This window comes from Kogia breviceps, chromosome 2, assembly GCF_026419965.1.
Source record: "Kogia breviceps isolate mKogBre1 chromosome 2, mKogBre1 haplotype 1, whole genome shotgun sequence".
NCBI lineage: Eukaryota > Metazoa > Chordata > Mammalia > Artiodactyla > Physeteridae > Kogia > Kogia breviceps.
The window spans coordinates 616,791-640,517 of NC_081311.1; the positions used below are offsets into that span (position 1 = coordinate 616,791).

The 23,727-nt window shown below is 57.8% G+C and overlaps 1 protein-coding gene across 1 annotated transcript in view; it reads left to right on the plus strand.

Annotated features, from left to right (window-relative positions):
- CFAP46 (cilia and flagella associated protein 46) overlaps window positions 1-23,727 on the plus strand; it is an 88,365-nt gene that overhangs the window by 25,072 nt on the left and 39,566 nt on the right. The window contains exons 17-29 of the mRNA XM_067023764.1: window positions 799-932; window positions 2,189-2,401; window positions 3,504-3,669; window positions 4,381-4,530; window positions 5,392-5,499; window positions 6,000-6,166; window positions 14,308-14,439; window positions 14,805-14,967; window positions 16,761-16,845; window positions 19,029-19,167; window positions 19,550-19,733; window positions 22,432-22,621; window positions 23,419-23,624. Of these exons, the coding sequence (XP_066879865.1) occupies window positions 799-932; window positions 2,189-2,401; window positions 3,504-3,669; window positions 4,381-4,530; window positions 5,392-5,499; window positions 6,000-6,166; window positions 14,308-14,439; window positions 14,805-14,967; window positions 16,761-16,845; window positions 19,029-19,167; window positions 19,550-19,733; window positions 22,432-22,621; window positions 23,419-23,624 (2,037 nt within the window). The remainder of the gene's footprint in view (window positions 1-798; window positions 933-2,188; window positions 2,402-3,503; window positions 3,670-4,380; window positions 4,531-5,391; window positions 5,500-5,999; window positions 6,167-14,307; window positions 14,440-14,804; window positions 14,968-16,760; window positions 16,846-19,028; window positions 19,168-19,549; window positions 19,734-22,431; window positions 22,622-23,418; window positions 23,625-23,727) is intronic.

Consider the following 23,727-nt stretch of genomic DNA (forward strand, 5'->3'; position numbering starts at 1 on the left):
ACACAGGTACTGCAGGCTGATGGTCACTGGATTTGGGAGTGCCCTCTGCATGGGAATAGCTTCAAAAGCACTTTGAACCCATTGTAAGGGAGGAGCGTGTGTTCTGATCTCGTCCCCTCAGAGGCCGCTGAAGGCTGCTGGGGACCATCCCCCTGGGCCCTGCGCTGGGGTCGCTACCGCCCCCTGCAGTGAGCATGCAGAGACCCGGCGCCAGCCAGGTGGCTGAGCTGGATCTGAGCTGGTACTGGGATCCTGCACCTGCACGTGGTGGTGATTTTGGTGATACTTTGTAACTTCGGGATTCTTGGGGCCACTTGAGGTTGTTTATTTTGGGGGTCGATGGGGTAACCCGGCCAGAACTCCCCGGCTCGTTCAGTGAGGGTTTGCTGAGCACCTCCTGAGGGCCAGGCCATGCTGAGAGCTGGGGGCAGGTGACCGCAGAGCCAGGGATGGAGCCGGCATCACCCCCGGGAGGCAGGCAAGGCCACCTGCCCCCACCCTTGGTCCTGTCAGCCTGCAGGGCTTCAGTGCACAGCCGTGGAGGGACGGGGCGTGGGGTGCCGTGGACGCCTGTGCTGTGACGAGGGGACCTTTGTGTCCCTGGGGGCTCAGGCTGTGCTCTCGAAAGGAGCCCGTCTCTCTCTCTGAGATGCAGTGTATATGGGTGAAGCAGCGGCGTGGGGTGGGGGAAGTGTCGCTGCAGGCAGGGAGGACCCAGGGGCCGGGAAGGCGCTGGGGGCATCGCGGTGGGTCTGTGCTCTCGGGACGTCTCCTCCACTCTACTCACTTCCTCTGCAGGCCACCGTCCACCTGCTGCGATCAGAGGGCGTGCAGCTAAACGACCGTCCCACGCCCCCCGAGGACCTGAGTCAGCACCCGGTGGGCTACATACCCGAGTCCCCAGAAGACAACGCCGAGTGGATCACGTACCGGTAGGGGAGCCGCGGGGACGCGTCCTATGCTCCTGGCACCGCTCATGTGTGGCCCGGGGGCACAGGCTGGCATGGGGGCCATGCCCAGACGTGCGAGGGAAGTGGCCGGCTGTCCAGCGTGGCTCACTAGCTCACGTCATTGTTCGCTGTGGTTAGTCTTCCTCGTGATTGGTGGAAACGAGATGTGAGGGAGTCGGTGTCGGCAGAGGGAAGCGGTAGGCGGGGCTGGCTATGGGCAACTGACCCGGGAAGTATGTGAACGGAAGGAGGGTCCACAGGGAGCCCCCCAGAGACTTGCCCACGTGAGATGCCAAGTGCGGTTCAATCATGAAATCGAGGTGCCGCAGAAACAACCACAGTGTTTTGCCGTTGTTTCATCTAAAATTAAATGTTTGAGAGGTGAACACGGTGGTGAGTGAATGTCCGCGTTGCGGTGTCGCAGGAGCCGAAGCTGTTGGCTGCTCCCTGCTGAATGTGGAGAGGGACCTACTTTCCTGTTTGTTGCACCCAGTGGACAGGCCCTCATGCCCGCCGGCTGTGGGGGGGTCGGGGACGCCGCCGGTCTCCCTATGCCCACGAGAGGCACAGGAAGGAGGGCCCTGGTTTTGTGCAGATGGGGTTTGTCTTGCGGTTTTAAGTCGCCTGTGAGAGCGCAGCCCGGGGCCTTGCCCAGGGGCCGCCGCCGCTCCCATCTGGGGCCGGGCTCCCCACGCCTGGAGGAGGGCCCAGGCCACACCTGACCTCCGCTTTTGTACAGCCCACGAGCTAACAGTGGTTTTGAAGTTTGTGAAGTTAAATAGCGAAAAGCACACAACAGAGGCACCGTGTAGCTGTCGAAGCCCGGGGCACTAACTGTCTGGCCCTTTAGAGAAAGGGCTTGCCAGGCGCTGGTCTGCGGCCAGCAGGTCCCACGCGTCCCTGTGGACGGAGGAGGGCAGCCTGTATGCGATGGGCCGGGGAGACTGGCACAGGCAGGTGCAGAGGTGGGCTGGCGGCCTGCAAGCCTCGGCTAGGGGTCCGTCCTCGGCCAGGGAGGGGCTGAGTGAGGGGCATCCAGCAGGGAGGCGGGAGAGCCAGGCGGATGGGTTGGAGGCGGGAGAGCCAGGCGGATGGGGTGGAGGTGGGAGGAGCCAGGCAGCCCCCAGCGGGGCACCTTGCTGACCCCTGGGCTCTAGGGACGGCTTCACACTGGTGTCTTCGTGCCGGTTTGGGAAGGGTCTGGATCCCGGGGAGAGCCTGACGCACGCCTTCTGTAGGACCTGGATAGAGGGCCTGTCGCAGTACGCCATGAACAGCTGGCTGCGCTCGGCCGACATCGGGCAGAAGATACAGGAGCCGTGGCTCGTGCAGAACGCCGTGGCCTGTGTCCTGAATCACAACCAGCACCTCATCACGGCCGGGCGTCAGAGGGAGCTCGTGGGCGCCCTGTACCACCTCCTGGGCATCACCAAGGCCGTGGGCCACAGCGGGTGGGTGAGGCTGGCGGTCGGTGTGTGCGCCCTGGCTCCCCAAGAGGGCCCCATCCTGCCCTGGCCGGAGACCCCGGGATGCGGCCGGGAGCTGTGGGGTGGGGCGTGCGGGGCCGCCCTCGCCAGGGCCTAGCAGTGACAGGGCCTCCGTGCGCTGGCCGGGCGCCCCGAGCGAGGTGCTCGCCCTCTCTAAGCCGCACGCAACGGGTGGAGATCGATGAGGTGCTCAGGCGCCCTCGGGCCGCACGCGGATTCCCAGCCTCTCACACTCTTGTTTCAGACAGCGCGATTCTGAGGGAGGTTGGCTGAGGCCCGAGTCTCGTAGGAACAGGGGTGGAAACCGACCTTGGTCTGATTTGGGGCGGCTTGAAAATCAGTGTCCGAGAGTTTTCACATCCAGGTGGTGTGAACTCATGAGAGACCGATGTTTTCACTACCTGAAGTTAGAAATGTGAAAGCATCGAGTCAGGCCAGACCTTTACCTAACGAGGATGACTTTTTGAAGCCCTCTTTGTGTTTTTTGTTGGTTGGGCTTTTAGTCTAAACACTCAAATTTAAAAGTTTTCGCCAGATCCTGAAGCAGAAAGACTTGTGTGAGTCAGGACGCAGCTACATGTGCACGTGGGGATTTTTACACTGCGAACGGGACGGAGCAGCCATGGAGGACGGGCCTGCCGGTGCCCTCACCTCTCCTCTGGCGCGAGGCCCGGGCAGGGTCCCCAGGACCGTAGGGGTCGCGAGAGCACCTCTCTTTCTAGGCGGGTGTCCGTGTCTCTGTCATAGACACAGGTCGGACCGCGTTTGACAGTTTTAAATGTTTTAGTGCTGAGACGTTTCAGGAAGAAGCAGGGAGGCTCTGGTCCAAGCCCACTCCATCCGTCGCCCAGTGGAGGGCCTGCTGGACGGCCCAGCAGCGGGCACGGTGGCCAGGTGGGCCTTTCTGTCCAGGCCTCGCAGGACTCCCTGAGGAGTCCAGCCCACATGGCACAGGTGTCTCCCAGGTGTGAAGGCCGCCCGGTGGAGGACGGCCTCCGCCGCAGGCAGCCCCGTCACCACGGCTTCCTCCCTGGGATGGCCTGGCCCGTACACGCTTCTCTTCCAGAGACTTGGTGCTGCTGGCGACGCTCTGCAGCACCCTGGCGCGAGGCCTGACCATCACCTGGATCCCAGCCCCGACGCCAGAGAAGTCTAGAAGACAAGCACGCCCACACCCACTTCATACGCCGCTGGACCCCGAGGCCGCCTCTGAAGTCAGGACCGCAGTGGAGGTGCCGCGCCCGCGGGTGGCATCGGAGCCGGGGGGTGGCCGACCCCGGTCAGTGCAGGCGTCAGTGGGAGAGCCGCTGAGGAAGGGAAGCTGCAGGCATTCTCACCTGCCCGGAAATGGGGCGCAGGGTGGGGGACACGCTTTCTCTAAAAGCAAGGAAACAAGACGAGGACACCTGGGTGTCAGTGGTGGGGACATCCCTGCAAGGCCCAGAGCTCAGAAAAATGTGGACAGAAGGCCAGAAAAATAGGACCAGTGCCAGTTCAGAGCAGGAAAGCCGCAACACCAAATAAAAGGTGCCCAGACCAGGGGTACGGACGGTTCCATGGTGACCGAGTGGGGCCGTTTGTCCCCTGATTGCATCTCCCGGTGACGTGGACTGTGCGGAGGTCACATCCCAGTCAAGGAGGAGGGATGTTGATGGGTGTTGGCGAGCGTCTGATGACCCATCACCCGTTCCTAGTGAACGTGAGGGAAAGTGAGTTCTGTAGTGAGTTTGAGGGACGTGCAGAGCCTGCGGCTGCCCCATGTGTCACCGAGAGCAGTGGCTCCTCCCTCCTGAGGCTGTGCCTCAGCCCCAGGACTAGCGCGTGTTTGGGCCACCTTCCCTTCTGGACCAAGAGCCACGTCTGCTTGTTTTTGTAGCTTTGGGTCTTGGCTCGGGTTCCCTGTTTGGATTCAGGTGTCATGAAGAAGGACACCTCCGTTTCAGGTCTGCGAGTTCGCCCTGAACCTGACCAACGGGACGGCGCCTGAGGAGGCGGTGCCCGTCAGCGCCCGGCAGCAGCTCATCGCCACGTGGGTGAAGGCCAAGCAGCTCCTGCAGCAGCAGATCGGGCCGCGCCTGGGCACGGACGAGCAGGTGCGGGCCGGGGGGCGCCCCCTCTGGTCTTCCCCACGGAGGGCGAGCAGCCTGGGGGACAGGGCGGTGGGGCTGCGGAAGGAGTGCTTCCCTTCAGGAGGCTCTGTCCTTGCCGAGGCCGAGCCCCGGGAGATGGGGCACGAGGCCTGCTCTGCCTGCCTGGCCGCTGGAACATGCCCTCGTTCCTCCAGCCGACTGGCCACAGTTCTAACTGTCCACCAAGAGCTGCCGGGCCTCTGGGGGTGCTGTCCACCCTCGGGGACACCTCGCTGTGGCTTTATCTGGAGGTGCATCTGGGCCAGAGGGGGGCACCTCCCTGGCAGGGCCCCAAGGGCCACCTGAGCTGTGAATGCCGGGCCGCCGGGGTGAGGGGGCAGGAGAGCAACCAGGGACCCCGAGGGGAGGGGGCAGGGCCAGCCCCACGGCGTCTGCTCCTGCAGACGTGGGCCGTGGATGGAGGCCAGTGGGGGGTTCCCTGGGGCCCAGCTGGAGCCAGGATACGTGGCTCAGGTGGGAAGTGAGGCTGGCAAGGTGGGGACCATCGGGGAGGGGCATCGGAGCCTGCCAGGAGTGAGCACCGGGTTGGAGCAGGAGCAGGGGAGGGGCCTCCAGGCAGAGGGCCAGCCGCTGTGCCTGGCCACCGGCCCTCCGCCTCTGGCCGGGTCAGCCAGCCGCCGGGCCACCTTAGGGGCTCCGGCGCCTACTCCTCTTTGTTACGTGAAGAGGTCACTGGGAGACAAACGTCGACACAAATAGCTCCGGTCGCTGCCACAGAGCTGGTGTTTCACAGGGTCACTTCCCGAGTAGCCCAGACCCTCCAGCGCCCGGGGTGACGGGCCCTCTGCACTTGCCTCCCACCAGAGCGCCAACGAGGACACCAACTCGCTGACCAGAGTCCTCGTTGCTCTGGAGATGTGCTCCTGCAACGGGCTGGGCCTCATGGACTTCACCGTGCCCCCCCCGGCTCAGGTAGCTGCCGCTTCCCCCACCCCACAGCTGGCACCTCCCCCCAGACGCCACCGTCCTCCCCCTTGGCCCGCGTGGGTGTCACTAGGCGCCTGGTAGGCATTCCAGGGGCTGCGCCCCGACAAGGCTCCCCGACTCGAGGCGCTTATTCGAATCCCGCTGTCGAGACAAGGAGCCCCAGGTGGCCAGCGGCCCTGCCACGCTCCCAGCACAGCGCTCCCAACAGAGCCGAGCGGTCCCCTCAGGGCCCCTGAGTCTGGTCTCCTGGCTCGTCAGAGGGCAGGGCTGCCCTTGTGGCAGGAACGCAGCGTGGACACCGGGACAATTGTCCCCGCCCCACCAGCCTCACCCAGGCTTGGCCGCAGTTGGCAGCTGGAACCTGAACCTCGCAGGTGACTCAGCCTAGGCCGGGTGACCACTGGGCCCGTCCGCGTGATGTCAGCCGTGAGCTGGCAGCAGAGACGCCCCCCACTCACAGACGCCCCTCCCCCCGCCACCGGCAGCTGGTGAAGATGGCCTCGGAGTGCAGCTGGTCGGACCCCCTTGTGGAGCTGCAGACCCTGACGCGGCTGGCCCACTTCACCTACGTGGCCCGGGACCACGAGGCCACCATGGCCTGCTCGCAGAAGGCCATCCAGACAGGCGTCAAGCACCTGCAGGCCTTCAGTCCGTGAGTCACCCCAGCGTCCGACCTGTGGCCCTGGGGCGCGCTGCCTCCTCCGAGCCCACCAGGCGGGGCCCGCAGCCTCACCCGCTCGGCCCTGTAGCTGCCCCGGCAGCCCCGCGCCGGCCGGGGCAACGCCTCAGCTGCGGCGCCTCGAGAGCGTGTTCAGCAGGATCTCGAGGCCCCCCGAGCCTCGCCAGCTGTGGGCGTGACGGGGCCACAGAGGCGGAAAGGGCCTCAAGGCTCAACCGTCGGCCGCTCCCCACACGCAGGCAGCTTTGTTGAGAGTAGTTCTGAGCAGGCAACTTAGGAGGCCAAGTAAATTCGGAAGTAATTGAAGGGTGATTTCAGTGAAAGGAAAATATCCGCCTGCCACTGGCTTCTCTCCGCCTGAGCGCTGCTGGCGCTGGCTCTCCGGGGCCCCCAGGACGGCCGCAGACGCTCCAGGCCACTTAGCCCTGTGCCCCGGGCCCCATTCAGCTCATCAGTGATCAGGCCTCCTGATCCTTCCCTCTTCCTGAACAGGAGGCTGTTTTAAATTCGTTTCTGTTGTATTTCTGCTGTAAAGACTGTTTCCCTTGAGGCTTCCCTTTGCCTTCCTTCTATTACGGGATCCCGGCCCCCAGGCCAGGAAGACACCCATCGTGGCCGCACAGCCAAGCTGACCGCTCGAGGCCAGATCCAAGGAGGCCTGGCCTCCTGCCTCTGGGTGATGGGAGTGGAGGCGTGAGCCTCTCTCGGTCAGGATCCCGGGGCCAGGTGCGGGAGCGCGGCCGCCACATCCCAGAGGCTGCTCTGGGGCCTGCGTGGAACACCCCCGTGGGTGTTTGGGGGCTGATAAGTGACCACGACCCGAGCTGTGGTCACCCGCCTCGCATGCAGCCAAGGCCACAGGCTGCTCAGAGCTCCCGTGGAGGCCCCACCCTCACCTCATCTGTCCCTGCAGCGGCTCCCGGGCAGGGGCTGCGGTGCCCGCACTGGGAGCAAGGAAACCAAGGTAGGCAGAGGCTGAGGTCCTCGCCGGAGGCCACCCAGCAGGCGGAGGCGGAGCGGAGACTGGAGCCCAGGCAGCTGGGTGCGTGTCCGGAAGTTTCCCTGTGGAAACCAAGGCAGCTGAAGCAGAGGCTGGATGCAGCCCCCAGGCCAGCCCAGCATGTCTCACTGCACCCACCCCCGCAATGGCCTTTCCCTCGTGACTGCCTTTCCTCCAAAACAGAGGTGGCTTTTGCTCAACAATCCGTCCTGAGAAGGACTTTGCTTCTGAAAGGCTTTCGAACGTCCTGCCCTGGCCTCACCTTGTAGCAGGTGGGGGCCGAGGGCTCCGTGACAGCCAGGGGGCAGCCGGCTCAGGTGCCCAGCCTGCGGAGACGGAGAAGGCGCAGCGATAGCGCACGGAACACCCGGCCCCCCGGCAGGACATCTGACACCAAGCAGGGACTCGGGCTGCTTCCCGGAAGCCTCTGGTCCTTAGCACAGGGGTCCCCACCAGACACTGGTCTCCAGCAACAACTGTAAAACTGCCCGTCAGCAGATAAGCCATTCCGAGCTCCCCACCTGCATCTTATACACACTCTCCAGTGTGAACTGAGGTTCCTCAGATTTTTGAGAATGCCCTCAGCTCTGAAGAGAAGACCAACGAGAAGAAATAGGGAAAGTTACTCTGGATGAAACTGTCAGCTTTTATAATATAATGTCCAGCTGTCTCACCAGGGAAGGCAGGTTCGTTCAGGAATAGCAGAGGAATTTCAATTAGGGAAATGCAAACTTTGGTGGACCACAGGAAATCTGGAAAACAAGGAGGGGGATCTTGCTTTTCTAGGAGAAAGGGGGAGTCAGGAGGGGCTGTGATACCCAGAGTCCACTGGGGGAGTTGGGGGTCCAAAATACCACGGCTTCCTGTTGGCTGTCTGCGCCGGTCTCTGATTGGCTGGGCTGTCGGGGATGGAGTGAAGATTTCTTCCTCCTGCGGACAGTAAGTAGAGGCACCTTCCTATCCGAGATGTAGGCGCGGCCCCTTCCTGTTTGGGGTAATTGCGGTGCCTGGCGGACGTGGGACCTCCCTGACAGGCCTGGCCTGACTGTAGCTGTAGCTGAGGTTTCTGTAATTCATTCCACAGAACAGATTACATGATGATCAGAAGAAATATTTTGAAAATAATAAAAAGAACCTCCAAGGTATTTGAGAAGATGCAGCATTTAAAGGTTAAAACGTAGTGTTGTGGAAAAGGAATGAGAATCAAAAGGAAAAGGACTAAAGATCTCTTCAAAATTAAAAAGGTAATTTCTGAAGTTGAAAATAAAGTCAGTGAAGGGCTAGAAGATAAAGTGTGAGGAAATGGTGCAGAAAATATATGAAGAAGGACACACAGGAAATGTGACAGAAAAGCCAGATGAAACAATAGGAGGTCCTAAACCCAACTATTGGAATTCCAGAAAGAGGGAAGAAAGCGTTCTTAAGAAAGGAGTGAAACGCAGGAGCTTCCCTGAGCAGAGAACGCCATGTCGTGACTGACCCTCCCACTAAATGACCGGCGAGAAGAATGCAGAGACACTCACATCCAGATACGTCATGGGATCATCAGGTCACGGCAGATACGAAGACTATCCTACAGCATTTAGAAGAAAAGAAAAAGAAGAAGGAAATAGAAACGCAACAGTCTTCTCAGAAACCAACCGTCTTCTCACTAGAAGCTAAAAGAAAGTGGAACGTTCTAAGTGGCAGTAGTTTTCAACATGCAATTCTAACTCACCCAAACTTTCAAGTATCCCGGTAAAGAAAGCTACTTTTAAACAGATGAGGACCTAGAAAATGTATTTGTCACACACCTGTTTTTAGAAAGTTAATTGAGGATACACTCCAGAAAAACAAGGGAGTAACCCAGAAAAGAGAAAGATGCTGGATGCTGGAAATGGAGATGCAATCCAGAAAAGGTGCCGAGCTGCGCTGCTCGCTGAGAGAGCCTCCTCAGCAAGGATGTAGGGGAGGGCCCTGGGGGTGCAGGCAGGGCCAAAGGAGGACCCAGTGTTGTGGAGAGTTTGCAGGTGTTGTGGTAAAGGAGGGAGGGAGAAAAGCTAGTTGGAAATGCCAGGAGATAACAAAGGTAATAGCTTGCCTCTTCAGTGAAAAACACAGACATTATCATGGTGTTTATTGATATTCCACTGTTAGGATTAGCATTTTGACAAAGAAGACTTATTTGTGGTTACCTAATAAAATATCAATGTTACCAATTTTGACAGTACAAAAGTAAAGTAAAAGCACAGATAACATACTTTAGCAGCGGGAAGGGGGAAGAGGACAGGTGGCGTGAGACCCTCATCTGAGAAGTGGACCCTCACTTGTTGAGGGTCCACCAGATATTCTGAGGTACAAAGATAATAAATAAGGGAATTAAAAGTAATGCTGGGACCAGCTATATTCATAAGTTGGGAAAAGGGACTTCTATAGGTAATGGTTAAAATTCATAAATTGGGCAATCAAGATAGAAGCCAGTGTTTTGGAGGAAAGCATAAACCTGCCAGAAGACGGAGCTGAAGACCTAGGAGTCCTTCCCTCTTGGGAACAGAGCTGGGACCTGGGTAGGGGAGTTCTTCTTAACCATGTGGGAGGTACCACTTGGATAAAAATTAAAAGGTTGATTTTAAAAGAAAGAAAAAGACTACATTCATAGAGAAAGAGTCGGCATGTGAGGGCTGCTGCCTTGTCGTCCTGTAACGGAGTTAAGGCTGCTTTCACTACTCCTTGCGGGCGCAGCAGAGCTTGTCAGGGGACAGGGTGGCAGGATGCCTGCTGCGGTGACGGGTGTGTGCCCCAGCTTCGCCGTTCTCTCCTCAGTGATTCTTAAATTGACTTTTATTTTAAAACAGCAATTCTTATAATAAAATAGGCTAAAAACATAAATGTTTACATATGGTAATAGGGAAAGGGGAGGTCATACAAGACTATGTAAAAGTTTGGTTTTCGCCTCAAGACCTTTGAGAACTCAATTGTAGACTGTTGCTGCCCTCTAGTGGTGATCGGTGTCACTACTCTCAGTGGGGTCACCCCCTACCCGGGTTTGACTGTGGACCTGCCCCGTTTTTCAGCCACCCTGAGGACCAGCTGTGTCCAGGCCTGGAGCTGGGCGCGAGGAGGCTGGACAGGCAGAGGTGAGTGGCCCTTGACTCTCTAGGGGATGCCGACTGCACAGCGGCCTTGCCGGCCCCTCAGAGCCTCAGACCCTGTCCCCGGTCAGCAGGATCCACGGTCAACTTCGGCCACGTGGCATGTGGACTGCAGACGGTTCACCTTTTAAAAAAATATTTTTTACATATTTCAAATTTTTATGCTGACTTTTTCTATTTTGCAAGTTATGTAAAGAAACTCCGTGTGGAATTGGTGACAGAGTAATTTTTATGATAGCATTTCACAGTAATAGTGAAAATAGTTTTCAGGTCTTGGTGAAAAATAGTGCAGTTAGGGCTTCCCTGGTGGCGCAGCGGTTGAGAGTCCGCCTGCCGATGCAGGGGACACGGGTTCGTGCCCCGGTCTGGGAAGATCCCACGTGCCGCGGAGCGGCTGGGCCCGTGAGCCACGGCCGCCGAGCCTGAACGTGTGGAGCCTGTGCTCCGCAACGGGAGAGGCCACAGCGGTGAGAGGCCCGCGTACCGCAAAAAAAAAAAAAAATAGTGCAGTTACTAATCAATTAGTATTCTCACCTCTGAGTGTGTAATTACCAGAATCAGTTTCATATTTATACTATTAATGTAAAGGAATATATATTAATAAGGAATTTCATGTAGATCCCTAAAACAGACCAACAGAGATTACCTTTCCACTTTGCTTAGCACTTTTATTTAACATAATCATCACTGTTGGGTTTTTATGTGAACTTAAAAGTCACTTTTTCTACCAGTCTGGCCATGACACACAATGGATAAACTTGACAAAATACATGAAACAACTGCTTCCAGACATTGGCCAACAGATGACCCAAGCCGGCGCTTCTTGCAAGAAGAGGCCATCAGAAGTGAGCCCCACATGCACCCTCGCGCTCTGCCTGGGGGCGCGGGGCGCTGCCCAAACTGAAGCACCGGGAGCTGGAGCCCAGCCAGAAGAAATGCTCGCGGGAGACAGAGACCAAACCCTGGGGCTGCTGGGGCCTCTGGACTCCACAGGATGCAAGACGGGCAGGTTCCTGGACAGAGAAGGCCAGATCTCGCGGGCCTGGCAGGAAGCAGGTGACAGAGATGCCAGAGGCCCTGTGCTGACCCAGGAGAGTCAGGGAGCCCTCGCTGCACCGCCGGGGCAATCAGGAAGACCACGCCTTAGGGGCTGGGCTCTAAGGGCCACGCGAGACTTGCCCTAAGGCGCCTAGTCCAAATCGCAGTAGGATAAGGATGAGCCACAGGTGAATTCACTGCCTGCCAGAATGAAACCCCACCTTCCTTTAAAGGAAGGCGACACCATCCACACTCTCAGCAGAACAGCCCTCCACCCCCGCCCCCGCCCAGTGCCCAGCATAACAGCAAACATCACCAGGCATGTGGAAAAACAAGAAACTGTGGCCCACACCAAGAGAAAAAGCAGTCAGCCGACTCAGACATGACACAGACGTTGGAATTAGCAGACGATGGATTTAAAACAGTTATTGTAAGTACGAGAAAGGAAAGAAAGGATTTTAATGGGCAAATTACAGGTGGTGAATTCCAACAAAGAAATGGAAACTCTAATTAAAGAACTAAGTGGAAATTCTAGAAATGACAAGTACAGTCTCTGACATGGAAATATCACTGGGAGAGCTTGACATTTGAACACTGGAGAAGTGATCAGTAACTCTGAACGCAGGTCAGCACACTATGGAAACTGAAGCACAGGGAGACAGGCCTGAAAAGCAGAGGAGCGGTGCCTGTGGGACGGCACAAGTGCAGGTGGGGCCTCAGAAGGCCAGAGGCCAGAGGGCGAGGTGGGAATATGTATATTCGAAAATGTAATAGCTGAAATTGTTTCAAATTGAATTAAAAATATCAACCCAGAGATCCAAGATTTTCAATGAACTCCAAGCAGGATGTACACGAGGGAAACCACACCTATTTTTATTGTAGTCAAGTCGCTGGAGACCAAGGTGACAAGAAAACCCTGGAAGGAAGTTGGAAGGGGAAAAGGATGCATTACACACAGGGAAACAGGGATGAGAGGCGAGTTCTCAACAGGAACAATGTAAACCATCCTAAGTGGTAAAAAAGAAAAAACCCTGTCGATCTAGAATTCTATATACACCAAAAATAGCCTTTGAAAAATGAAGGCAAAATCAAGCCATTTTCGATTAATTAAAACGCAGAGAATCCATTCCCAAAAGACCCACAGAAGAAGAAATGCTAAAGGAAATTCTTCAGCCTGAAGGAAGATGATACCAGAGGGAAACTCGGTTCAGGAAGTAGTGAAGAACTCCCCGAGTGGTGACTGTGTGGCTGAACATAAAAGGTTTTTCCCCCTTCGGTTCTTAAATTCTTTAAAAGACATACGCCTGTTTCAAACAAAAATGCATTGTATTGCGGGATTATTAACAAATGTGGAAGTAAAATGTATGACAGTGATAACACAAAGGATGGGAATGGGAGAGATAGGGGTATATCGAGAGTTCTTACACTGTCTGTGAAGTGATAAAGTATTAATTCACCGTAGACTGTGATTAGTTAGGAATGTATGTTGCAGTCTCTAGAGCAAGTACTACAGAAACAATAGAGGAATTATACCTAGACATCCAATGGAGAAGATAAAATGGAATACTAAAATAATTCAATTAATCCAAAAGAGGGGAGGAAAGAAAGAACGAACATATGGGACAGAAGGAAAACAAATAGCAAAACAGAAGATTTAACCCAACCACATCAACAGATCTATGAAATGTAAATGGACCAACGCTCCAGTTAAAGTCCAGAATTTATCCCACGGGACCCAAAAAGGAAGACCCACCTCGAAGCCATTTTCAAGAGACACTCTTCAAATACAAAGACACAGGTGAAAAGTAAAAGGAGGGGGAAAGATGGCCTCTGCAGCACCGGTTGCAAGAACGCTGTGGGGCTGTAGTAAAGCTCCCAGGATGTGGGATCAGAGGTAGAGAGACATTTCACGATGATAAAAGGGCTCAGTCAGCAAGAACACGTAAAAATCTTAAATGTGTATACACTTAACAGCAGAGCTTCAAAATTCAAGAAGCAAAAAGTTAGATACAGCCACAATTATAGCTGTAGATTTCGACGTTCCTCTCTCAGTGGCTGATAGAACAAAGTAAGCCGTAAGCATATGGATGGTCACCATCAGCAGATCACCCAGCTGTCATTGACAGCCTCTCCCCAAGGACCGCGTCCTAAAGACCCAGGTCTCCGGGACAGCAACGCCAGGGCCCAGGCGGGGCCGGGCTCTCCTCCGCCTCCCGCTGGGCTGGCATGCCCGTCCCGGGGGACGGGGCCAGCCTCCGAGTCACCGCCAGAGCGTGAGCTTGACCGTGCCCTGCAGATCCTTGCAGGCTGAGGGACAGCCTCTTTCTCCCCCAGACTCCTGCCGGGCAGGGTGGCGGAGCAGCTGGCTCCTGCACGCAGGTACCTGGCTGTGGGGCCTCCCGGGCCATGGAGGGGAGGTCTACCCAGAAACCAGTGCTTTTCTCCTAGAGTAAGCCTGGTGCCCCCGAGCCGAGTCGCAGGGACGTGCGTGCGGTTGTTACGTGCACAAGCCACGGCTTGGCTGAGGGAAGAGAGCTCACGGCACCCTTGACGTTGCTGAGTCTAAATTGTACGTTCTGAGCTCTCAGCGCAGAGCCTAGGCCCCCTGAGCAAGACGTGCTCTGGGGCGCGGGGAGCGGGGCCCCCTTGCTCCGCTGGGCCCGGCCTCGCGTGGGGCGGGCGCCGTGTTCTGTCGCTGCTGCTGCCGCACAGCACACCCTACATATCAGTCATTCAAACGTCAGCTTATGCTTCTGTCTCATGGTTCCGCGGGTTGACTGGACTCAGCCAGTTAGCTCTGGTCTGGGGACCTTCGTGACGTGACTCTGGACTCCCCAGGGCTCTCTCCAGGGGGCGGGGCGGGGTGTCCCCAGGGCCCTCCCCTCTCGGCAGCACCTCCCTCCCCTCGGAGCCTCCTGGGAGCCGGGGCGCTTGTCTCTCCCCAGGGTGGAGGCTGAGTTGGTGGCGGAGATGCTGAGCACCGCAGCCTGCATCCAGGGCAGGAGCATCATGGATAACCTCAAGGGCCGGAAGCAGCTGCGCCTGACGGCCTCCAAGGCCTTCGTGGAGAGTGCGAGGTGGGCCGCGGCCCCCGGTGGCCAGAGTCGGTGTGCGCGGGGCGCGTGTTTCGGGTGGGGATGATGGCGACTGCGGCGCGCGGTGCTCGCTGGGGACTGTCCCCGAGGCCGGCCCCTCCCCCAGTGGCCCTGGGACCAGGGTCATGGCCTGCCCCGGGCGGTGGCACCCAGCTCACCCCCGGGGCTTCCCGGCAGCCCTGAGCGTCTGAGCCGGGACCGGCCCGAGGAACGGGGAGCTGAGGCTCGTGAGCGGCTCACAGCAGGGCTGCCCTGAGCGGAGCCCGCCCTGGTCCTGCAGAGCCGTCTTGGGGCCCCACCCCTCCCCTCGGCACCTGCACCTGTGCAGGCCACACCTTCCCTTCCAGGTTTGGGGGCACCGCGGGGAGCAGCGCCCTGGTGATGCTGGCCGCCCGACACTTCTGGAACACCTGGCTTCCGCTGCTGTCCTCTGCGGTCCACAGGAAGCGGTGCAAGAGTGCCACTCAGAGGCTCATCAGCATCATCAACAAGACGGAGGCCGGAAAGCAGGTGCGCTCTGGGCCGCCTCTCACGTCCCTCCTCCGGAAAGGTGGGCGAGGCTCCCGAGGAAAGACGGGCCCCACGGAACCACTCAAGCAATGAACACGACGGCTGCGTGGGGGACAGGGGACGGTGACACCCGTGAGATCCCAGCGGGGCAGGCGGGGCGGCTCCTGGCTGCGCTCAGGGCTCGGCTCTGTCCACCCCCATCCCCGAGGGAGCCCTAACGCAGACCTAGAAAGCTCCGGTAGGAAAGGGGAGAGGAGGGAGGTCGGGGCACAGACCCACTCAGGGCCCAGGGAGGTTTCGCCTGACAGTGGACAGGCAACTGGTGGGCCTCAGGGAGTGAGGCCCCCTTCCCCCTCCGCCGTCGCCCAGGAGTGCGGTAGGTCGTGGCCCGGGGACCTCCCTTGAGCTGAGAGAGAAAGCGTCAGCCTGTCACCTTTGAGCATCACGCTAGCTGTGAGTTTTTCATAACTTTATTGTGTTGAGGAATTTTCCCACCACTCCTAGTTTTCTGAGAGATTTTGTGATGAAACGTTTTTGGATTCTGTCAAATGCCTTTTCTCCATCAATTGAGCTGATCGTGTGGTTTTCTCCTTTATCCTATTGAGGTGATGTGTTACACTGATTGACCTCCTTATGTTGAACCACCCTTGTGTTCCTGGGATAAATCTCACTTGGTCATGGTGAATAATATTTTTACTGTGTTGTTGGATTTGATGTGCAATTCAGCAACTTACTTTGTTGAGAAGTTTTGCATCTATATTCATAAAGGGTGTTCATCTATAATTCTCTTTTCTTGTGATGTCTTTATCTGGACCCCCTATCAAAGTAATGCTAGTCTCATAGAATGAGTTAGGAAATGTTCCTTCCTCTTCAATTGTTTGAAGAGTTGAGAAGGATAAGTGCTATTCTTTTTTGTAATGTTTGGTAGAATTCACCTGGGAAGCCATCTGGTCCAGGAATTTTCTTAACTGGAAGGTTTCTGATCACTGATTCAGTACTTACTGTTAGAAGTTGGTTGACATTTTTTATTTCTTCTTGAGTCAGCTTAGGCAATTTGAGTGTTTCAAGGGATTTTTCCATTTCTTGTAGGTTATCTAATTTGTTGGGAGACAATTGCTAATAGGATTCTATTACAGTTCTTTTTATCATTGTAGGGTTGATAGTACTGTTTCCACTTTCATTTCTGATTTTAGTTATTTGGTCTTCTTTCATCTTTTCCTTATCAGTCTAGCTAAAGGTTTGTCTCTTTTGTTGATCTTTGCAAAGAATCGATTTTGGGTTTCATTGATTTTTTTCCTATTATTTTTCTGTGCTCTAATCTGTAACATTCCTTTCCTTCTGCTAACTTTGGATTTAGTTTGTCCTTTTTCAAGTTCCTTAAGGTGTGAACTTAGGTTGTGGGTTTGAGATCTTTCTGCTTTTTCAGTGTCGGCATTTGCGGCTGTAAACTTCCCTCTGACGCTGCTTTTGCCGCGTCCCATACGTTTTCCTAATGTGCGTTTGATCCTATTGACTCAAAGCTATAAAACTGACTTGTCTGCTTCGTGTCATTAGAAGCCGGAGACTGTTGCAGGGCTAGTCTGTGCACGTGCGTGTGTGTTTTAACGTAGTGAACCTTGAACTGGAGTGCCTTCTCTTACAGGGGAAATGTGATTCCACGTTTTGTGACTTAGTAGTTCAGAAATTTAACTGCAGTTTCCGTAATTCAATGCTGAACCAAATGAAAAACAAACTGGTGAAAGAAGAAACTGCGACTTTCAAACGTCCGTACTGTTGATTTGTTTTTGCTTTAGGAAAAAGGGAAGACGCTGCTTCTGCACCAGTGGCCCACAGCCGACTTCCAAAGTGCAGGGACGACGGAAGGGTGTTTTCTCTCAGGTTTGTAGCTGCAGGACAGACGGAGCCCCAGACATGAGGCCGGGCAGGGCCTGGTGTTGTTAGATCCCGAGCCTTGTGTGGCACAGGTAGAGTCGTGGCAGTGACCACGGGAAAGGCCTGCTCAGCATTGAACTCGGGCGGGCACAGTGAGCGTGAGGGCTCCTCGTGAGCAGTCAGGGACTCCCACTGTAAAGCAGGAGGAAACCCCCCAAGCCCGTACGGCCCCCCAGTTCAGGGCCACCCTGCGCCCTCCCAGGCAGCCTTGAAATCTAGCCTCTGGGTTTTTCTGACAGGTAAATCACACTTTTCCATTTCCATAAAAATGTGGAGATATACTTGTGCGAAAAAAAGTAGTGACCTTAATAAAGTAAAAACATATTGTATAATCTATTTCTAAAATAAAAAATGATTATCTGCTAAAAAATAATCATCCCTGTTAGTGTAAGGGCCACGGTGTGTACTGCGAAGTGGCCCCTCCCCCGGGTGCCTCAGAGTCTACGAGCGAGAGAAGCTCGACTTAAAATAGTGAACAAAGATGTGACCATGTGTAATTAAATATTGAGTTGAACTCCAGACCCCCACAGGTAAGATTGTTCGCTGGTGCCGCAGAGGGAGATGCAGACAGCAGCCCAGACCCTCAGGACCGCGAGGCCCGGTGAGGAGCCGGCTGCTTGGGGTCCCGGCACCGCCCGGAGGGCTTGGAGCCCGTGTGCGCTTTACTCCACGGGCTGAAACATACTCAGATAGCTAAATGGGTTAGCAGCTTTAACAATTCAAATCATGGGAAAAAATGAGAAAGTAGGATTGAGCAAAGCAATGTTTTGAGGAAAGATTACTGCCTAAAGTTTAGAGTGATCAAAGAGGCACACTTTCAAAATACATGAAAATTTAAATAATGAGAAATGAAGACAATTTAAAAGTAAACGCTGGCATCAAATGCAGCAGCTAAATGATCCATTTCCGTAATGCATGAGCAGTCGCATTAGTCAGGTTACGAGATGCCACACTGCAGTAACAAATGACCCCGACGGCTCAGCAGCTGAACTCGCACGGGCAGTCTCGCCCTCCTCGTGCGAGGCACCGTCTGGAATTTCTGGCACGTGGGGTTGCCACGTCCAGGGGCACGTGCCCCTGCTGCCAACCAGGGGGTGCAGAGCCCTGGCTGTAAGAGCCCTCACCACCGCGGCGTGTGGTTCCGAGTTGGCCCGGCCGAGATGAGAGGAGGAAAGCACGCTATGGACCCCACGTGGTTCCCAAGTGTCAGACGTTGACCAGTTTATCTGGTCACGTGCCTAAATCCACCTGCCCCTGGGCACCTGGATTCCGTCCCAGCGCTGGCAGTGGGGGGCCACGGTGAGCCCTCAGGCCCCGAGTGGTGTGAGCTGGTGCTGTCCTCTTAGCCAGCAGCCGGATAACCTGCCGGCAGGATCCGTGGGCTTGTTCACCCCTTGGCTATAACGATTCAAAAACGGTCAGTGAGGTAAAACAGGGCAACCTGCGTGTCTGTACCAGGGGAAGGGGCTCTGCTTCGGTGGATGGTGGGGCTGAGGCGGCCCCCGCGAGCGGCCTGGGCGAGGGAGGTGGGGAGAGGCGGCTTCTTTCCCGATGCTCCCATTGTTTATTTTTAAAATTACGGAAGAGTAACGGGAGTTTCCAAAAGAGAAAGGCTTGGAGGACGGCGGGGCCTGAGAAAGCCTGACGGGGTGGGGGGAGGGGTAGCCGGGGGCACCTGGTGCAGGTGAGGCAGGTGGGGGAGGGAGGACAGCCGCGCAGGTGTCGCCCAGCAGGAGCCCCTGAGCCTTCGGTCCCAGAAGGACTGATGTGTTTCCCACGATCAGGGCTCATTCCCGCTACTCGAGGCCCGGCCCTGGAAAGGCAGCTCTGCATGTGGCTGACGGACGCAGATGACGAGGTCACGTGGCTGGATCTCCACGCGGCCCCGCCCGCTGCCCGGCTCTGCGGCAGGCGGCCCGGCTCTGCGGCCGGAGGCCCGGCTCTGCGGCAGGCGGCCCGGCTCTGCGGCCGGAGGCCCGGGGTGGCCCAGACAGGCAGCCGTGTCCCGAGTGCTCCCTGGGGGACTCCCGGTCCTGTGGGCCTTCAGCTGCTAGCAGCCCCATTCCCAGACCCCGCGACCGGCGCCCCCGCGTCTCCAGGCCCCTCCCGAGCCCCCTCTCCCACCGCAGGGGCCGAGGATGACCTGACGCTGAGGGCCGCGCTCTACGGCCTGCTCTGCCACAGCCACGCCGACCAGGACGACTGGGAGGGCTGCCTCAAGGTGCTGGATGAGGCCCTGCAGGTGCTGCCGCGGACAGCGCACCGCCTGTGAGTGCCTGAGGCCCCCCAGGGCGTCTCCCCCCACCCGTGCCTCCCCCTCCCGGGTGCCTCCCCACCCCCGTGCCTCCCCCCGCAGTCCCCAACTGGGTGGCTCCCTCCTCAGCCCCCCACTCTCCCCTTTCCCCTGGTGACTTTATTTCCCTACCAAGAAGTTAACACAAGAAGGGAGGGGATTTAAGCCCAACACACAAAAATGATAAATGAAATAAACAAAGCACAGCACAACACAAGACCCCCAAGATAACTCGGGTTTCATTTTGTGTTCTCTTTGTAAGTAGGAACATGCACAGATACTTCGGTTTGTGTGCATTCTATAGAGTTACGATTTTTACCATTCAAGCGTTACTTTCTCTCTTTTACTTTCCTTCAGCTTGATTTTCAAACATATGGTCATCGTGAAGGCTAGACTCGGCCAGGACTTTACGATGGAAATTCAGAAATTCAAAGACCAGAGCGAGGAGTATCTGGCTCACATGTGGCAGCGCCTGGCCCTCAACTCCAGGAGTGTCCCCGGGGCGCTGAGCTGCTACCAGCACGCCATCCAGGCCCTGCAGGTCTGGCTCTGACTGACCGCGTGTCTGCGGAGGAAGCCCCCGGGGGCGGGGGGGGGGCGGTGCGGAGTGAAGCCCAGCCCCTCGGGAGGCCCGGAAGGAAGAGGGGGGCAGCGGAACACGAGCCGGGCCGGCAGACGGACCTTGTCCTCCCAGGTGAGGGACGCGGTCCTTGTGAGGCTGCGTGGGGAGGGCAGGGGCTGGGCCGCGTGGCTCTGCAGCCTCTGGGGTTTCGGGGTCTTGGGGACAGCCCCCGCCCCCGAGAAACCAAGACACACGATCCTCTCGACGCGCTTGGAGATTTGGGGGAGGGCGGGCACCTTGATTTGCGGCAGAGCTTGTGGGCCTTGCGTCGGGGCAAAGAAGGCCCCTTGATGGTGGGACTGAAGCCGCCCCAAAGATGTGCCCTGCGGCAGGCACCTGACAGGCTTCTCTGTTGAGCGGAACGTTTCCCCTTCATGGAGCAGATCCCACCGAGGTTTTCAGAGCGCTCCGGGGTCGGGGCGTCTCCCGGGAAGGGGTCCAAACACAGGCTCCATCGTTGGCCGTGCGGTCATCACCCAGCGGTCAAGCAGAGGCCTGGGTCCACTCCAGGTGGCGTGGGTGCCCCTGCATCTCGCGCCTGGAGCCCAGGCCAGGGTTCCTGGGGCCAGGCAGCTGCGCCGGGGGAGCAGGCGGTGCCACGGCCGAGCCGAGCAGCCGGAACCCTCTGCACAGACTCCGTGGAAAGGCTCTCTGCCCCTCCCTTCCTTCGTTTCTTTTTTCTCAGGGGTACAAGGTGCTTTATAGTAAATTATGCAGCCATCATCACAATCAGTTTTAGAACATTTCACCAGCCCCCCAAAACCCAGGTCCGGGGGCACTATGTCCCTTCCCCCACCCCCGCCAGCCCCAGTGAGCCAGCGTTACACGGATGGAACCAGACGAGGTGGGTCCTCGGCGTCCGGCTGCCCTCCCTGGACGTCGCGTCCAAGCTCCGTCTGTTGAAGCGCGTGTCAGGGCTTCACTGCTGGTGGTTGAATAATCTTCCATCGGGTGGATGGGTGCTGCCCCGATGGGCCTCGGCGTTGCTTCCACTTATGAGCTCTTGTGACGGGGCTGCTGTAGACATCCGCGTGCAAGCGTTGGCACGGACACGTTACAGCTGTTCTCTTGGACACATACCTGGGAGTGAACCACCAGGTCATGTGACGGCTCTCTTTAGCTATTTGAATCGTGGTTTGACTTGCGTTTCCCTAGTAACTAATGTAGTAACTAGTAGCATTTTTTTCATGTGCTAATTGGCCATTTGTACATCTTCTTTGGAGAAATGTCTATTCCAATCCTTTGCCCTTTTAAAAAAAAATTTGGTTTCTTGTCTGTTTATTGCTGAGTTGTAGGAATTCTTTATGTATTTTGGATACAAGTCCCTTATCAGATATATGATTTGTACATATTTTCTCTCATTCTGTGGGTTGTCTTTTCAACTACTTTCTCGTATTCTTGATGAAGTCACTTGTAGCACAGAAGTTTATAATCTTGATGAAGTCCAACTTACCTATTTCTTCTTCTGCTGCTTATGCTTATGGCATCGTAGCTGAGAAACCAAAGTGTAATCCAAGGTCACGAAGATTTCTATGTTTTCTTCCAAGAGTTTCATAGTTTTAGCTCTTCCATTTAAGTCTTTGATCCCTCTTGAGTGCAGCCTTGTGTTTGGTGCGAGGTAGGGGTCCTGCTCCTTTCCTCAGCGTGTGGCTGCCTGGTTTTCCCAGCACCGTCGTTGAAACGATGACCGTTCTCTCTTCCGCCGCCCTCATCCCCGTCAGCGCTCTTGCACAGCTCTTGTCAAAGCCGCCCGTGACCACATGGTCACGGTCACGCTGAGGCCCCATCGGACCCCTCCTCTGCACTCACGGTCCTCTGTCTCCGGGCTTCCAGGACCCCACCTCTCGGGGCCGCTCCTCCTTCCCTTCTGCCCTCCTGCTATTGAGGGGGGAGGACCCCACTCAGGGCTGGGTGCCCCGTCCACGCCCCTCCCTCCCTGGTGACGTCAAGCAGCATCCTGGGGAGAGTCCACCCTGACCTTGCGTGTCCCACCGCCACCTGCCCCTTCCCTCACCTCCTGCACCTCCGGCCGCACATCCTCCTCCTCCTGGCGTGTGAGGCGTGAGGTGTGGGGTGTGGGGCATGGGGCCCGGCAAGCGGAAGGCAGGCTGGCTCCGCTCTCCGGGGGGCGGGGGGGGGCAGCTTCCTCCCTTCGTGCAGGGATGATTGATGAGCGATATTGGGTCTGACTCAGGCTGCACACTGCACGGTGCAGCATCTTCCCTGCCCTCCGAGCCCTGTGAGCCACAGAACCGTCCGTACCTCCAGGTGCCGGAGGAGACCCAGGGCTGATGGCGGAGCGCCGGCAGAGAGCCCCTCGGGCCGGCGTTGCCCCGGAGGCAGGAGGGACACGCGGGGCCTGCGAGGGGTCCAGTGGGCAGGCGGCGGGGCGTCCACAGGGAGCAGAGGCCGGGGACCCTCGCCTGGCTTTGGTCTTGCTGTGCCCGCTGCACGTGGGGGGTCTTACTGAGCCTGGTGGTCTCGTGGCGGTAGAGGCGGGTGAGAAGGAGCCCCTCTGTTTCTGAAAGGCGGAGGAACGCAACGCCTGCAGTGTGGTTCTCGGGCTGCTGAGGGGCAGGCACGTGTCTCTCCCGCCCTTCTCTCTTTCATCCCAAAGAAGCCAGAGAGCAAGTGGCAGGAGGTTGACTGCGTCATGGAGTTCAGCGAGTGGCTGTACCACAGGCAGTTTCCTCTTGCCGACGTCACCTTCCACCTGAAGTGGGCCATCGGCGTCCTGCTGAGGATGCAGCCCGACAGCGGCTCCCTGGAGCCGGCAGGTGCGGGGGCCGCAGGCGCGCGGCGTGGGGGCCGGGGGAGGGCCGCCCGCCGCGAGGGGCTCCTGGGCTCCGCTGTCCCTGCGGCGCCCCCACCAGGCCAGCGCCCTGTGGGCGCGGCAAGGGCAGGGCCCCCCTCTCCGGGGCTGGTCCTCCCCCTCCATCAGAGCACGTCCAGCAGGCAGGCCCAGCCCAGGGCTGATAGGGAGGTGGGGGGGGCGGCAGCCAGATGGACGGAGGGAGGGCCGGCAGCCGCCCGGCAGCCCCTCTGGTCCCCTCTCTGGGTCCGGGTGAGAGCTGTCACCGAAAGGCGGGACAAAGCTCCAGGAGGACGGGTGCTCCGGGCAGCAGAGGGGCCTCGGAACAGCGGGCCGACTTCCTCGGCACAAGGCTGCCTCCTCCTGGGCCTGCAGAATTCAGGGGCCCAGGAGAGGGGCCGCCTCCTGTCTGCACGTGCTGGAGGCTCGAGGACACGTCCACTCGACGTCCAGCCCTGTCTGGGTGCCGCCAGACGCCCAGCTCAGAGCAGCTAGGGTGAAGCATGGTGGGGAGGAGGCTCCAAGTAGACCCCAGAGCCCAGGCCCCCAGCCCGGCCTGGGGGGCGTCTCCTCACAGCCCCAATGGTGGCCGCAGCGTCCCTGCCGGTGGGCCTGTTGTCTCTGCTGGGGGAGCCCTGGGAGGCCCATCCCTGAGGGTGGCCTTGGCCTCTGTGAGGGCAGCGCCCCCCTCTGGAAGAGTCTCAACCCCAGGCCGGGTGACAGGGGCCTCTGGGGACCAGGTGGGCGCAGGGGGCGGGCAGAGAGGACACCCAGCAGCACCCTGTCTTCCAGAGGAGCAGGTGTCCACTCCGGCGGCCCCGGAGGGCCCGGGGGCCGAGGGCTCGGGGCCCCCCTCCCTGGAGAAGCTTCGGAACGTACGGCAGCTTGAGACGCTGGCCCGCGCCTACACGCTGCTGGCCCTGGTGGTGACCCCGAGCGCCGCCTGCCACCAGGACTACTGCCTCATGGCCTACGCCTTTCTCCGCCGCATCTGGCAGGTGAGGCCCCGGGAACCTGCACTTACACAGGTCCTGTGTCTCTGCCGGGACAGCGTCCCCCTCCCCTCCTTCCCAGCAGCACCCTCCCTGCTTTGGGGTCTCA